The sequence below is a fragment of the Chenopodium album genome, chromosome 13 (genome assembly GCF_948465745.1).
Source record: "Chenopodium album chromosome 13, dcCheAlbu1.1, whole genome shotgun sequence".
Classification (NCBI taxonomy): Eukaryota; Viridiplantae; Streptophyta; class Magnoliopsida; order Caryophyllales; family Amaranthaceae; genus Chenopodium; species Chenopodium album.
In genome coordinates, this window is record NC_137846.1 from 52,962,425 (window position 1) to 52,980,388 (window position 17,964).

Genomic DNA, 17,964 nt, shown 5'->3' on the forward strand with positions numbered 1-17,964 from the left:
AATGGAGTTACCTAACGTATTTAGGTTACTTAAATGAGAAAAAAGGGTTACTCTCTCAAATAAATGGAATTATTCTTTCATTTTTTAAAACAAAAGAATAGGGATTTTTTTTATTTTTTTATTTTTTTTTGAGGGAAAAGAATAGGAGTTACTTAAATGAACAAATGGGGTTACTTATTACTAAATTACTTGATTTCATTTGTATAATGATTTTGAGTTACTTTTATGGACAACATGGGGTTACTCTTATGAAAAAAATCAAGTTACTCATATATATAAATAAGATTTATTATTATAAATCAATGTGGCCACACACAAGACTTACTCTATGAAGTGAAATGCAACTTTTTTTTTTTTGAAGAAGAAATGCATCAATTTGAATAGGCAACATAATTTTTATTTTTTTTTCAAATTCACCAATTATTATTATATCTCAAAAATTGACAAAGTCATACAACCTACAAAAAATTAGTGGGAAGCCGAGATACAATCTGGGCTCCCACTCCTCTACCTATAGCAAATCCTATCCTAGTGAAGATATGAGCTGTAGCATGTGCCCTAATGTCTTGAGTCTTCGAGAATTTCTGGATTCACTTCAGCAATGCAACAACCTCCTTTTCAAACTCCGGCCCCAAGAGAAGAGAAAGAGAAAGGAAGGAAGCCATATCCAATTGCTCGACAATTGGATTCGTACTTGACCCGCTTTAGATTGGCTGCATCAGACACTACCCGTCCAGGAACAAAGTCAGATAGCCCAGACTGTGTCAAAGGAGAAGACCCTGTCAAGTCAACACAGACATCGCGACCACGATCCCAGGAATAAAGTAACACATTTGCAGGTCTGAGGACCCCGTCGTTCCCTCCAGATAACCCAATGTCCACCTCCTTTCTAGCTAAAATCCCTGACCGATAGCAAACATCAACAAGGGTATCCCGAACAACATTATGCCGATGTTTAATGCCCACAATACCAGCATAAGATACCGCATGATCACCGAAAATATCCCCAGCAAAAACCCTTGAACAAGTAGAGCACGGCGTCGTCATAGAGAACAATGGAATACCCAGCCGGTAGCACAACACACAACGATAAGTCTTGGCGTTCATCGTCTGACCCAACTCCGAAATAGGGACCGCCCGAAGTCAAGCAGAGGTATGATCTCCCTGCTGTGATTTCCATAATGCTGATTGTCGAGGAGTTAAAGAATAAACAGATTCTGTAGAAGCGATAACCTTTGTGAAATTTATATCTGCCAATTTCTTCATGAGATTATTATTATTATTATATTTTTTTAACAACTAAAATCGAGGATTGAAAGCAATGACCTATATTGTACATTTGTATAGAAATCTTCATCTTTGCGATTATGCAATTATTGGTGTCCGTCCATTTAAAAATTTTCACTCCATACAAAATCTTCATTAAGCTTATGTTCATTTCGAGTTATTTTAAATCTATACTACTTACTTCCTCTGTTTTTTTACTTGACCTGTTTCTTTTATCACGCTTGCCAATGCAAAACTTTAACGATCAATAACTTTAATTTTCTATAATTAAAAATATAAAAGTTATATATTATGATAGTATTTATTGAAACAAATTCAAAAATATCCAACATGAATATGTTTTTCCTTACCTATTTTTCACAAAAGACGGTCAAAGGAGAGGTGGTGAATAGTGTAAAAGTCAAAGCGGGTCAAGTAAAAAAAAACGGAGGAAGTATATTGTTATATGATTTACTAATATCATTCTTTCCCGTTCCCAAGTAAAAGTGGTTCAATTTTTCGAATACAGGGGATGATCATTGGTTAAACATAGAAAAAGTGGAGTGAAGAGTAAAGTGGGCCCAAAAACGAAATGTTTTATTTCTTCAAAATTTTAAGCGGTATATTTTGATTTACATGCTTTTTTTTCTTTTTTTTTTTGACAGGTGATTTACATGCCTATCAACGCACAATTTTAAACTTTATATTTAAATTATTTAGTTATAAAAAATATGTATCTTGAAAATACATTATCGCGACAATTTTACAAGAATACAAGTCCCAATTTAACTATGTTTATCTATATATTGATGTATAATTATCAAAATTGGTATAGTATGTATTGTGTAGAACGGACTCACGTGAGTTCGGTCATACAAACAGAAAAAAAAATGAGGAAAAAAAATAATCTTAATTGTCAGAAATTAGATAATAATAGTCAAATATTAGATTATAAGTGTTAGAAATTAGATGATAATGGTTAGATATTAGATTATACTTATCAGGTATTAGATTATATACATCAGATATTAGGTTATATATATTAGAAATTAGGTTATATACATCATATACATCAGAATATAAGTTATATATATCAGATTATATACAACAGCGAGACAATGTTTACCAGAAGCAGCATCTAAGGCCTTAGACGACGCCGTATCAGTAGCAAAACGAGGAAACTATGCACAAATGACGTCGCTTCATGCAGTATCAGCTTTACTCTCTCCCTCTATCACTCTCCTCCGAGAATCTCTCACATGTTGTCGGAGATCCGCGTATTTCAATTCCGAGCACTCGAGCTTTGTGTTGGCATACTCACTCGATCGTCTCCCTTCTTCCATGAGTATTTGGCGATTGTTTCTGATTTGATTAGTTGCAAAGGAAGGTGGTCGGTTTCCACCATTGTTGTGGGTTTTGAGGAGGTCGAGTTTTGATGATGTGATGTGATAAACTGGACTCAAGTGAAACGGACTCACACAAAATCTTCTTATCAAAATTATACATAGAGAAGTACGAGCAATTGATAATTTAAATCATTTACTTCCCACACACTTTTTGACAAACCTGCAACAAGTGAAACTATATTTAACCTTAAGTGGTTGAACTTAATTTGTTTACAATGATATAAACATATAAAAGTTGTTTGAAAATTATTATTAGTTGAATAGTTTTATTAATATTGGAGTAAATATAAATGGAAGGTACTAAAGTTTGCACAAAGTTTCAATCAAGGTACTGAAGTTGCAAAAGTTGCAAAGAAGGTATTAAAACCTTCACTGTAGGTATAAGATTGCAACTTGCTCGAACCACATACCCCATTTTAATCCTATAGAAAAAAAAAGAAAAGAAAAACCGAGTTGTATGATTGGAACTAGAAAATCACCATTTCCTTTTGACATTGGCACCACCATTACCCTAAGCTTTCATCTAAACGAAGTAAATAACAAAATCAACAATATTCAACGCATTTTCATCAAATATCCAAAAAAATCACAATATTTCATCAATTTATTCAATCAACACATTTCTTATTCATAATTTCAAATTGAAAAATCACTTTTATCTAAAAATTCAAGATGGGTTTCGTTTGATTTGTGGGATTTTCGTAGTGGTTTCCGTCGAATTTGTGAGGGGTTTTGTGGCTCGGGTTTTGTGAGGTTGGTTTGAATTATGAGGGCGTTTTCACGAGGGTGTCAGTCCTAGGTTTCGTGAGGGTGGTGGCTTGGGTTTGTGAAGGTGGTCGGATTTTTGAGGGCTTTTATGGGGGTGGTTGAATTTGTGGGTTTTTCGTGAGGGTGGTTAGATCTGTGGGCGTGGTTTTCATGGAGGTGGTTGAATTTGTGGGTTTTCGAAGAGTAGAAAATAATTAGTAGTAGTGTTAGATATTTATTTTAGATATTTATTTTGGGAATTTCTTTCTTGTGACCGAAATTTTTAAATTGACAATGGTGATTATGATATATTGGGTAAAATTAGCATTTTGCTAGGAATTGTGTAAGCAATCTTTCTTCTTCAATGGAGGTATTTGAGTTGCTTTAATGGAGTTTTATTTCTGGAAAATTTGTTGGGTAGATTGATATAGCCAACATCATTGAAATTCACCAAACATTAGTACCTTTTGTCATTATGTTAGCATTTTTATTTATTATTTATTTTTATTAAATGGTAACCTGTTGTAGTAGGTTAATTAAGGGTTCAGTACTCTAAGTGCAACTATTGTAACTTGAGTACCTTTCCTAAAACTATCTTCAAACTTCAGTACCTTTCTTTTGTATTTACTTATCCTGATTCTAAAGTATATTGATTCAAATTTGTTTGAGTTGATATTTTAATCTCACTCGAGCTCAAAAATGGTCTGACTTGAAGTTGACCTAACTTAATTATAAATGAACCTAGGCCTGGCCCAAGCCCAATTTTACCTACATATATCCAACCCAATTAATATTACGTGCACCATGGTCCGGATCCACCTAGAAATAGGTGCACCACGTCTATACTTTTGAACATTTAGTAAAAAAAATTTGAACATTTTACAAAGAATGAACATTTAGTAAAAAATAAAATAATATGAACACGTCACAAAAGCTGAACATAAACATGCAATTTGTATGTTCATATTTTATAAAGAAATGTTCATTTTGTATACAGTAATGTTCAGTTTATATTACAAAACTATTGAATTATTACGAGTCAGACAAACTTCTTTCAAAATTTGTCTGACTCGTAATAATTCAAAATTTGGGATTGTTCAAATTTTTTTAATAAATGTTCAAAATTTGTTATTGTTCATATTTTTTTACTAAATGTTCAAAAGTATAGGCGTGGTGCATTGCGATTGTTCAGATTTTTTTTACTAAATGTTCAAAATTTGTGATGTTCAGGTTTTTTTTACTAAATGTTCAAAATTCGCGATTATCCGGATTTTTAACTAAATGTTCAAAAGTATAAGCGTGATGCATTGCGATTGTTCAGATTTTTTAACTAAATGTTCAAAATTTGCGATGTTCAGATGTTTTTAATTGTTCAAAATTTGCAATTGTTCAGATTTTACTAAATGTTCAAAAGTATAGGCATGGTGCACCATGGTGCATCTTAAAATTTGCGTATCCAACCTATTATACTTGAACTCAAAATTGAATTTGAAAAAACAAACATATCCAAAGCATTCCAACCTAGTTATAGGACCATTCTACCAAAAACTTAATCTAATGGTTGAGGTTCATAAATACAAATTTTGTATGCGGCTGGTCATATGGTGCGGCAGGGGTTACTTGTAAGGTGTTATTTGTATTCTGGGGTTACTTATAGGGTGTTACTGGTTTTGATCAGGGTGTTACTTGTATTCTGGAGTTACTTGTAAAGTGTTACTGGTTTGATATGGGGGTTTGGTCTGAGGTTACTTGTAGGGGTTACTCAAAATACAAGTAACCCATACTAGTAACTCCAAAATACAAGTAACACATATAAGTAACCCCTGACAAAACCAGTAACACCCTACAAGTAGCCCATGCCGCACCATATGGCCTGCCGCACTGAAAAACCTTTGAATATGTTTTTATACTCTATCATTATTGGAATGACGAGTACATATAACTGATATAGTGGATGAATTTTCTGCAACATAACTCATATAGTGATATCATCATATGACTGTGCAGAGATATGCTTTGATATGTTAGATTTGTTAGTTGAGGTATCAGCCGGTGAAGGATTAGTTAATTATATAGCAAAATGATGAAATATGTAGTTTTAGCTTAGGCTGAAAAGGAGTCACTGAAACTGAGCTGAACACCGGGTGTACAAATCTAGCAAAACATCCAATTTCGGATAAATTTGGACTAATTTTAGATTATTTTTAATCAGATTCGAGATTATTTTTAATCTTACTTAGGGATATATTTTACCTGATATAATTTTATTGCACATCAAAAGATGATGTTTAAGGATAAATTTCATATAGAATATATGAGGTTACATTTACACTTATGAGTGAGTTTTACAGGGTAAATTTCTAGTAAAGCAAAACACTAATTAATATAGCTTTATCAATAAAAAATAGCTATTTATTATATTTTATATCAATATCACTTTGATCACATTATGGCAACTTTATATCTGATGTACACAACACAGCCTTACTTAAATGTTTGTCTTGAAGATGCATGTTGATATTGAGATATGACATGAAGTTCTTTCATAACTTGTTCATTTTTAGTTATGCCTTTCAAAATTTTTGGTTATGTTCATTTTATATAGACTACTTGTCATATGCCTTTGAAAATTTTCTCCAAAAAATTCATGTATATCGTTTTATATATGGTGCAACTTCATCATCGTTGTGAAAAACGTAACTTAGGACGATGATCCAGCCCCTTGCATTGTCACTGGACTAATCGACTTGTTTATAACCAATGGCACATTCTTTCATGACGACAAGCTTATAGGACAGGTAATTATGCAATCACTACATCCAAAGGTTGTATGGAGCCAATCGCACATGCTTGCATTGGCCATTAACCTAGGCAAATTCAAATAAACTTCCCCCAAAGCACTAGAATTATATTCAATTAAGAATCTCGTTATTTCATGAGTATAACGTATCCTATGTTAAGAACAAACAAAACGATTAAAAATAAATTAGTATGACGCACAGTGAGCGTGTGACAGATGACCCTTTTACCAATGTAGTCACATTTACATTAGACGACCTTAGTATTTTTTTTATTTATTTTTATTTTTTATGTTCTACTTGGTTCACCCTTTGGGCTAATCCGAATTCGAGGATCAGTTCTAGGTGGTTAGGTTCCAGTCTCCTCCCAATTGTTATTGCGGGGGATCGAACACAGGTCCTCCCTACTAAGTGCAATCCCAATCACTATTGCACCAACAACCAATTGGTAGACGACATTAGTATAAATGATAATTAATATAATGTGCTACAATACTTAAAAACGGAAAAGTTGAAACACTAGCTTAGAAATTTCATGGCATCTCTAAAACTCCAAGAGCTTAAGGAAGCAGCAGTGTTTGGAGATGTAGAGTTCCTAAAAAAATGCGTCGAGTCCAAAAAGCCCATCCAATACTACACCAGTTTCTACCCTTGGGACGACGATAGGTACTATCACGGCAACATCTTCCACATAGCAACGAGGGAAAATCAAGAAGAGTTTATTAGAGAAGCAATTGGTATCTTACCAATCGAAGACACCCAACAACTCCTACTCCAACAATGTGATAAAACAGACAACATTCTAAATGCCTCGTTTAACCCCCTTCATGAAGCGGCATGGGTTAATAATGTTGAGATAGTAAAGATGTTTCTAAATGTGTTCAGATCAAAATATTTGCCATCTGATCATTCCAAAAGACCATGGCTACAAAAAAATTACAGAGGACATATCCCTTGTCACCTAGTTTTTGTTAGTGCTAACGAAGAATGCGCGTTGGAAATTTTCAAAATGGATACGGAGTTACATGCCAATATTCCTACTCGTCGTGGCTCCTCTTTACTCTACGAAGCTATACTTAAAAAGTTTGTCAAATTGGCTTTGGAGATCCTTTGCTCTCCCCACTCTATTAGTTGCTCCGGGGTTGATGGTTCCACTCCGTTGCATTTCATGCATTTCTTAGATTACTCAGGTATGGAGTAGTTTCTTAATCAATTTGTTTGCCTCTTTTAAGTTGTTCTATTTGATTTATTCTATGGAAAACATATACTATACATAATTTCAAGTATTTGATCTGATCTGAATTTATTTTTTCTGAAATAAATAAAAATAAGTTGAATTTAACAAGGGCTTATTATGATGTTGTTATGCATGTACTTATTTGTCTATTTGATAGATTGTATATTTAATAGATTTTTGTTCAATCATCTAATTTTTACTATCATATTCTACGTTTATTGATTACAGAAGAAGCAGAAGAAATCTTTAGACAGCTGATTCAAAGAGACCGAAAGCATATAAAACAAAAAAGCAACAAAGGACATTCATCAATATTCCATAATTGGGCAAAAGGTGGCAAATTGTGGCTATTTAAAAGTTTTCTAAAGAGCAATGATATCATCTTGGATGTAAAGAGGGTTTTTGTGGAATTAACCATGCAAATAAATTCTAGTGGTGGCAACCCTCTACATATTTTAGCTGAGTTTACTACTAGTGAAGAATTTGGTATTGAAATATCACAATTTCTCATAGATATATACAACCAAGAAGTGTTAGCACAAGAGTACTTGAGCATCTCACTACATCAACAGCCCTGGTTGGTTGAGAATAATAAAGGACATACACCTTTGTCGTTGGCCATAGACCGTCAGTATGAAAAGCTTGCAATGTATATATTGTCAGTTGATGAAAATGCAGTCGTTAAATGCCAGAAAAATGTTATGTTCTTGGCTATCGAGAGGAGATGCCATGAAGTTGCAGAAAAGATTTTAGCCATAGTTACTAAACAAGGTTGGACTCAAGTTTTTATTAATGATCAACAAAATGTCTTGCATCTGGCACCATTATGCACAAGTAAGTCAACTTCTCTCGTTATCTCTTGTACTATTATATCTTAAAATTTCGACTACTAGTACAGAGTAACGTATGTAGTACCTAGTATAGCATTATCTTCGTTTATTTCTTTCTTTTTTATTAGCTCTACATATTATACTATACTAAGATGCTAATCGAGCGAGTCGATCATGAGCAGAGGATTGCTCGACTCGTGCTCGTTAAGTTTCGAGTCGACTACAAGCTGCTCGTTTAAAGATTTAAGTCACTTGAATTTCAAACATTTGTTGATTATATTTTTTCTCTATATGAATTTTTTCTACTTTAGTGTATTATTTTAAATTTATCAAGTGTTGTAAATTTTGTTTTTAAAGATAGAAGAACTGAAAAATATTGAATTTTTTGTACACTTATCGAGTTTTGAGCAGATTCGAGCGAGCACGAGTCAACTTGAGTCGAGTTTTGACCGAGTCGAGTTTGAGTTGCTTGCAATTCGCTCTGCTCAATTAGCACCGAGTATGTTTAAAAGCAATTAAAATATCATTTAGCATTTTTTCTTTGATTCTTCTAAAGCAGGAGACTTTTGTAAAAAGCTAATTGAAGGTCATCCTGAGCTGTTCAAAAGAGTTGATAGAGGGGGAATCACGATATTACATAGTTGGATAAGAAACGGCGAAGTATGGCCATTTGAATACTTTTTCACAAGTAAGTGGAGAGGTTATTTCAGAAAACTTATTGGTGCTATAGATTACAAACACCGCAACACCCCTTTTCATGTTGCTGCAACTACGACCCATGAAACAACGGAACAAGTTGTAGAGCTCATGGTAGATGCTTACAAAGAAGAAATGCCTAATTGGAATGTGAGTGATCTTAGTATAATTCCATGGTTTCAAAAGAATAAACACTACCAAGGTCCTCTTCACTTGGCAATACTCAACCAACGTGAAAAACTTGCCCTATACATACTATCACTATATAAGGGTGATCTCATTAATACACTATTAGACCATTATAAGCCGGAGCACTCTACTTTGTTTCTTGCTATACAGAATAATTGCTCTCAAGTATCCAAAGAGATATTGGCTAGATTAGCCAAGGAAAGTTGGACCAAATTTGTAACAGATTCCTCTAATGGTCGGAATATATTGCATCTGGCTCCAAGTATAACAGGTATTTTTGTAAGATTTAATTCTTTGTCATACTTAGCTTGTACTTAGTTAGTTGTGTGTAGTGAATCATGGATTAACAAATTTTTTCCTTCACATATTCCCTCTGTTCCCTTTTTTTTTTGCATCATATATTGGCCCATTTTATATGAGAGGTTTATGAGTCATATATATGGTGTAAAAATAAAGGGACAGAGGGAGTATATGTTCTTGGTTGATATTTATGATAAACTTTAACAATAAATACTTATTAATGTATCAAGGAAAATTTGTTGAAAACCATCTTATAAATTTCTTTTTGTCAAAGCACACCTGTTTTAAATTTTTTTTTGTTGAATCCCACCACTTTTCGAATTTCGACTATTGATTGACATTTTCAGCGTTGATTAGCATATGCACCTCACATGACTTACTTAACCCCACTTTTCTATTATTTTTCCCCCCTTTTTCTTTCATTCATTCCCCCTTTGTCACTTACATTTCCGTGCAATTTTATAAAAGGCTATAAAAACCAAATTATGATGAAGAGGAGTGACGAAGAGAGGAATGAATGGAGGAAAAGGGGGGAAAATAAAAGAAAAGTAGAGTTAAGTGGGTCACGTGAGGTGCACATGTTAGTCAACGCCGAAAATGTAAGTAATTAGTCGGAAACTGAAGAAATGGTGGGACTTAACAAAAAAAAAATTTTAAATAGGTGTGCCTTGACAAATTTTTTTTTTAAAACAGGTGTATTTTGACAAAAAAAAAATTTATAGGATAGCTTTCAACAAAATTTGGTTTTTATTAGATGGTTTTCAACAAATTTTCCATGTATCAAAGAAAACATTTGTGCTTTTGTGAGTACTTGTTTGTATTATAATGTACTAATGTTTTGTAGAACATGAAAATATATATAGATATAGAGTTCGGGACATGGCTAATTAATGAAGCACCAGTATTTATCACCGAAAAAGATAACAACGGACAATCACCTTGGGATAAAGCTTACGAAGTTGGTCTTGCTTGGTTTATAAAAGCAGTTCTGAAAAAAGATCCATCTGTGTTCAGTAGAGCACCCTTTGCTTGGATTAAAGCATGTGAGAATGGTCATGTCTCGGCTATACGTGCCTTCATCGAGCATAATCCGGGTGCGTTTCGAGATTTTTGTACTGAACACAAGGATTCTCCTTTGCATCATATTCGACTCCAAAATGTAACGGAGTATGAAGAGTTTCTTAAGATTCCACGCATGAAGGATTTGCTCAATGTTCAAGATTCCCAAGCAGAAACACCTTTACACAAAGCAATACGAAGAGAAGACATATACTTGACCGAAGTGTTGCTCAACATGGATAAAATTATATATGACATCAACGACCACCAAAATGTAACTGCCATGGATTTGCTGGCACATGTATGCAAGAAACAGGAAGCATGGGTATGATTTCTTTTCATAACTACTTTTAGACGAGTAATTATTTTAATTAACTTGCACTTTGCATTTGTTGATTGATTTGCACTAGTAAACTTAACAAATTACACACTGGCATAACATGTACTGTTAAACATGGGTCTAGGCCACATCCGCAACTAAGAGAAAGTCCATTTCACAAGACGAAAAAAATGTCCATCCCAAAATTATATGGCAATAGGAGGTTTAGCTCCTTAACCTTATAAAGTGTTTGACTCTCTCAACTTTTATAAATGTGAGGCACTTACATGTATTATTGGTAGGATATACTTCAACCTGTACTACAGTACTAATATGTGATTTACATTAAACATGATATCTATAAGGTAATTGGACAAAATACTTATTCTGTGATATAAATTGAACATGATACCTATAAGGTATGACTTTTGTACTATAAATTTTTTGACACGTTGACATTTGTACTAAAATTTACTAGGTGGTGTGACTACGTTTGTTTACTGATCAATATATGAAAATCTAATGGTTTTTATATAAAGTTGAATTCTCAATGTACATATTAGTATCAATGAAAATCAAAATAGATAATTGATGTGAAAAATGACTTTCATGATTATTCAGTATTACATAATGTTATGAATTACTTCAAAGACATAATAATAACAATGAATTATGATTCATTACAGTGCCAGATGTGCAAAAGAAATGGACTTACTCCAAATATAAAAACAACATACTTCAAGCATAAGACGAATTTGTTAGATGTACGAACTTCACTATTTGTGGTAGCGGCTCTACTAGCCACAATTACATTCACCGCAGGATTCACTCTCCCGGGTGGATTCAATCAAGATACCGGAGAGGCACTTTTGACCAAAAATGCATCATTTTTAGTATTTTTGCTATCGGATGTACTGGCCTTGTTTTTTTCAATGTTAGTGCTGATTTGTCTCACATGGTCCATGGTCTACAAATCTAGTAAGTCACTTATATTGATTGATCGAAGCATGGTGCTACTTAGGGTGGCGCTCAATTGCACCTTATTGGCTTTTCTAACTGGCGTTTACACGGTTATAGCCCCTAAGTCCTTGTGGGTTGCCATTCTTATTATTGTTATTATAAGTTCACTCATAGTAATTTCAATCAATAAGAGATTCTTGTATCAAGTCATGGACAAGTTGTTCCCGGCTGCAAATAAGGAGTGTAGAGACCCAATGCGTCTGCTGGAATTGGTAAGTTTTGATATTGTCATTATATTATCACCACTAATTGTACCTTTTCTTGATTGAATTGTTATTTAATTTGTCTCAATTGATTTGTCTCAGCATACATGATGTGTTTATATGACATAAATTTTCTTACAAATATATAATAATATATAATGTTCTAAGTTTTACAATGATAAGCGTGAAAGTATCCATTGTTTAGAAACAATATGAGTATTATAAGAGAGCGGCTTAGTTCTATAAGAAACCAATTAGCCGTCTTATACTTAATTAAATCTATATTTGGATGAACTGCAGGGGTACAACTCTAGAGAAGAACATGATTCCTTGCTAAGTCATAATGGATAGAGTTGAGGGTAAAGCAGCTAAACAACCTTCTACTCAATCAAGCGGCAAGAAATTGCATGCAATTGGTAAGCTCTTAGTTTTGAAACAATAACGTACAGAGTAAATTTTAATGTCTTAAGATATAATAACTTATAGCTTATATGTGCACCGGTGCGCGCTTTCATATCTGATTTATTAACAGACGTCCTCTGTACTTTATATTTTTAAGTGGCAGTAAGAAATAGGAAAATTTGTAAGAAAGGTCCTTTTATAAAGACCTTTTTATTTGAAAGATCTTTTTATAAAAAAAGGTGACACAAAAATTCCTTATATCGTATTCGGGTTGTGGCGAGGATCCTTTGACCATTTTTCGGTGTTGACTTTTTTTTTGGCCAAAAATTTTCACGTGCAAAGCACATGACCACAACAACTAGTTGATAGGCCGTCATCGAGCCTACCAAAGATAAAAACCTAACTTGGTCTCTCTAATGGGTAGAAAGGGCAAGTAAGGGTCGATTCCACAAGGACTAAGGGGAGCACTAACAAATATCGATCTGTGATAAGCTAAGTCAAGTCTTTTTGGGGTTTGAGTTATAAAGGAAAACTATAAACAATAATAAAAAAGGATCTTGGGAAGGTATCCACCAATTAAGTCATTCACAAACTACAATTTAACATACAAAACATAGCAATTTGGGGATAAATTAGGGGAAGTCATCTAAGGCACCCAACTACTCTCTCAAACTAGAGGGATTACTTGAGTCATGAATACAACCTACTCTCGTGATTACAAAGCATTAAACAAGTGTTAAAGCATAATCATGATGACATAAGCATTCCCTTGACTGGAAATTCCTATTCTCATGGCATTTCAAGTCAATTAAGCATAAGGGAGCTAACTCAAGTTCATCTCTCGATCCTTCATTGAGAAAGCTTAGATAAATAGTTCTAGCAATGGCCACTTACAAGAACTAACAATGAAACCACTTAAGCTCAACTAATTAACACCCCACATTATCTAAATCAACACATGCAAACAAATATTTGTGAATTCATCAATGGTTTCAACCATCCCAAGTAAAAGAACTACTTACAAATCATTATAAATTGCAAAACTAAAGGAGTTAACAACTAAGAACATGAAATCAAACACTAATTTAACATAAACAAGTAATAAAACTAGAAAAGATACAAAAATAAGCAATTAAAGCAATAAAATAAGAGAGAGAGTAAGAAATTCTCATTGATAATGCAAGAAATAATCTCTTCAAATCTCCTTCCTTCAATTCTTCATATTCCAAGCTTTCAACAAGTTTTTCCCACTTTCTCTCTCTAGAAAATGAGAGTTTCTTTCTCTAAAAACCCTAACCTAAGCTAAAACTACACTAAGAAGATCCCCCCCATACAATCGGAGCTAAGAAGGTATTTATATTACCCCAAATAAAAAAGACGGAGAAAACGGGAATAAGCCCGAAAACAGGCTTGCACGGACGTGCCAAAGTTGGCACGGACGTGCAAGAGAGGTAAACAAACCTATTGCCCAGGCCTGCACGGACGTGTAGATTTTGGCACGGACGTGCAGCCTTGCATTGGCGTGCCATTTTATTGCACGTCCGTGCAGAAACCCCTGCATGAACATCTTGACTTCGTGAGGCTGTAACTTCTTCGTTTCTTGCCGGAAATGGACTTGTGACAGTCGTTAGAAAGCTCTTGAGACGAACTTTAATCTCCAATTTGAATCACTTCAAAAAGTTGAGTAGAACAAAAGTTATGGTCAGTTGAAGTTGACCCTTGTGCAAACAACCCTTCAAGGCGTTCCAAAAGCTTTTCATTTGTCTTTAAGGCACTCATTCTTCTTCCTCCATTGCTCCATCAACCAATCTTTCCCTTCTCCTTTCTTACTCATGCTAGATCACATCCATAGTGCTAAAAATAGCTACATTACATTAAAAACACAAATAACCCGTGAAGCATGAACGGTACAAAATTTGCATAAAAATAAGATAAATAATGAACTTTGATGCCAAATAATAACCAAAACAAGGTTCAAAAGTATCTTAAAATCATACCAAATAACAAGTTATCACCAGTACAGCCGAGGAGGGCGGTGTAGGCGAGGGAGAAGGTCTAGGCGTAACAAGGTAGGGGTCGGGAACTTGAGTTGATCCGGTGGGAGGAGGGACTTCGGACATGGGTGGTGGTGGGGTTGTTGTTGTTGGGGGTCGGGTTTTTTAATTTTTAATTTTTTAAAAAGTTTATTTTTGTAATTTTTTTTATTTATTATCACCCAATCTCGTGGTGACACGAATCACTTAAACAAAAAAAAAAACAAAAAAACCAACAATAATTCAAAATTGGGATTATTTTGAGCAAAAGGCCAAAAATTAGGATTATTTTTATCAATTTTTCCTTAAATAAATAGGTACACATACGTGATTTAACCATCTAAGCCAATATCAACTATGTTATTTATATGAAAAAAAATTAATATAAGTGTAAACCACATATTTCTAATTAATAAAAATAAAAAATATTCAAAGAGTAACTCAATTTTGGTTTGACAATGACAATTGGAGTTTTAAAAAGCCTTTAAAAATATTTATCAATTACACATCTACAACAGTAACAACCCGGGGCTGTGCCAGGGCTACTCACTAGTTATTGTTATAAAATAATGAATAATATAGGCTTTTACTATTGTAGATTAAATTAATAACTATAATTTTGAATTTTCAAGGATATAGTATTTGAACTTTTAAAATTGTGCAATTGCACCGGTTCTGTACTAGTTACCAATTACTATAGTTCACGTCTTAGTAATAATCACCAATAATAATATATATATTTTTTAATTTACCACCAACAATTGTTTAAATTTATTAGTAGCATAGTTATTAATATTGATACAAATTTGTCTCGTAAAAAAAAAAAAAATATCTGCGGTGATTGAAAAATGAATTGAATCAAACTTGATTTGAGTTGATATTTTGATCTGACTTGAACTAGACTCGAGGTTAAAAATGACATGACTTGAAGTTAACCTAATAATCTAAATATAAATCAACCTACACCTCGCCTAAGCCCAATTTTACCTACCATCCAACTTAATTGTACTCGGACCAAAATTTATTAAATTTAACCTTAATTTGTCAAAATAAATCTAATTTGGAGACTTTATCAACCCTAAAGAACCCGATCCAAACACAACCTTAATACCCGAATTGATGTTTCTAGTCTCAGAACCTCTGCTCATTCTTTCCAAGCTGGAACGCACCATCTTCATCGCACCAAACTTCTCGAGCCTACTGCCGTCTCCTTCAACAAACATATAACTGCATCTTGCCCTTTTCAAATCATCCGAATATAATTTGATTACATTTGTTGTATAATACCCGAGCTGCCGAGTGCCGAGAAGGTGTTTGATAAAATGCCTAAGAGAAAAGTTTCTTCTTGGAACGCTTTTCAGTTTATAGGATCGGAGGAATTTGGGAAATGAGGCATAATTAAGTTCTAGTGCTAAATTAGTGTGTAATGCAGTGATTGATATGTATGGTAAAAATAAAAAATGGGTTGATTCATCGATACAGCGTCAATATGGTGAGATGGGTTGTGGTATACTGCTCTGTAGTATTCAATATTCAGCTGCTAAGGATGGCAAACAGAGACCGGTTATGCCATTTGCGGCAATGAGCAAGGAACACAGATGCGACAGACGACAGACGGGTTATGCAGTTTGCATAACAGTGAAAGATCATGGAACACGGACGAGTTTTAGAGCAAGGAGCACAGACCGAAAGACGAGTTATGGAGTTTGCATTGCACCGAAAAAGCGCGGAACACGGACGGGTTATGGAGTTTCCATTGCAGCAAACGAGAGATAAGTACTCCTCATCTCCACTCGTGTATAGCGCATTTATAGGATCATGATACCTACATTTTGTCGCAAAATACTATACTTGATCACCACTTGATTTTAAAATATATATTAGCTGTTTAAAAGTTAAAAAGACATAGAACAAACAGCTGAAAGATGCTACATTAAAATAGGACATCATATAGCAGATTTTGTAGTGGTGGTTGTATAACAAAATATCCTTCATTTCATTTTATTAATAGATATGAAGTACATAATATTAACAGAAAATTTCATCATCAACCGATTCGTGAGTTGGCTAGTTTGCTGACAAGAGACATTGTGAAACAACCCCAAGGAAGTCCATGCTATCTCACATAGTCTCATTTAATTTTTGATTCTTTTTGTCTTCTCTTACTTTGGTATAAATAGAGGCAGAAGAATGAGATATTCAACAAATCAAAACTTCTATCTTACAACTCTAAGCCTCTTAACAAACTTAAAAACAATATTAAAATGGCTTCTATCCACACTCGATCTTTCAGTTTCCCCTCAAACTCTCACCCCATTTCTGAGCAGTTGGATCAACAATTAAACAGATTGAGGTCTTCTCAAGCTGCTTCTACTTCATCCTTGACCACCAGACTTAGTAGTCTAAATGATTTATACAAGTGCGTTGAAGAGTTTCTTCAACTGCCCCAAAATCAGAAAACCGTATCTCAATCTCAACAATTGTTGGATGGATCTCTAAGACTCATTGACATTTGCTCCACATCTCAGGATGTCTTGGCAGTGTCAAAGGAACAGATCCAAAACATTCAATCAGTTCTTCGAAGAAGATGCAGTGGTGAACTTGACATTACCAATGAAGTCGCTGAATATCTAAAAACCAGAAGAGCTTCCAAGAAGACAATCAAGAAGTGCTTGAAAGATATGAATGCAGTTGAGCCCGTTGCCATTGAGAGCATGCTCAAGGATGTGCAAGCGTTGACTGCTGAAGTATTTAACTCCTTGTTGTCTTACATCGGTGGATCACAGAAGAGTAGCTGGTCTTTCTTTAGCCAAAGATCTGAGAAGAAAGCAGCAACAACCTTTGATGCTGTTGATGCTATTCTTGTGAAGAAAGTGAATGTTGATATGTCCCAACTAGTAAATTTAGAGTCAGAAATTCAAGAAATTGACGAAGTTTTGGAATCATTGTTTAGGCATTTGGTGAAGACAAGATCAACTCTTCTCAATGTCCTTAGCAACTAGAATACAAATTCATCCTTGTACAAAATTTTTGATACTGTGAATATACATACAAATGAATATACTATACATACAATTCTCTCTAATTATATCTGTGTTCTTTAAGTTTCTGCTTTCAATCATTATTTCAATCATACTAAAGTTACCAGATGGTTGAAACCTGAAAATGGTAAAACAAAGACAGTACAAAAGGCATGATTAACTCAAGTTAATTATTTCTAATATGAAATCATCTATGGTAAAAAAAAAAATTCTCTTTTACGATTTTTTTTTTTAAAATGGACTAAATAAATAAGATCATTTCCCTTAAAAGACATTATGATTAAATGAAGGTTGATTATGACAATAATGACTCCATGTGAAGATACGCGTTGAATGACTTGAATCGACTCATGAATTCTCAGCTCATTAGCTGTTAATATTCCATTTGTCTGCTGGAGCTTCAAAATATATTGTAGCA

The 17,964-nt window shown here is 33.9% G+C and overlaps 1 protein-coding gene across 1 annotated transcript; it reads left to right on the top strand.

The window, feature by feature from the left end:
* Positions 1–16,769: 16,769 nt before the first annotated feature.
* LOC145575753 (uncharacterized) lies at positions 16,770–17,507 on the top strand. Its single transcript, XM_081633561.1, has one exon. The coding sequence runs from the start codon at positions 16,770–16,772 to the stop codon at positions 17,505–17,507; it is 738 nt and encodes a 245-aa protein (XP_081489687.1).
* Positions 17,508–17,964: the final 457 nt, after the last annotated feature.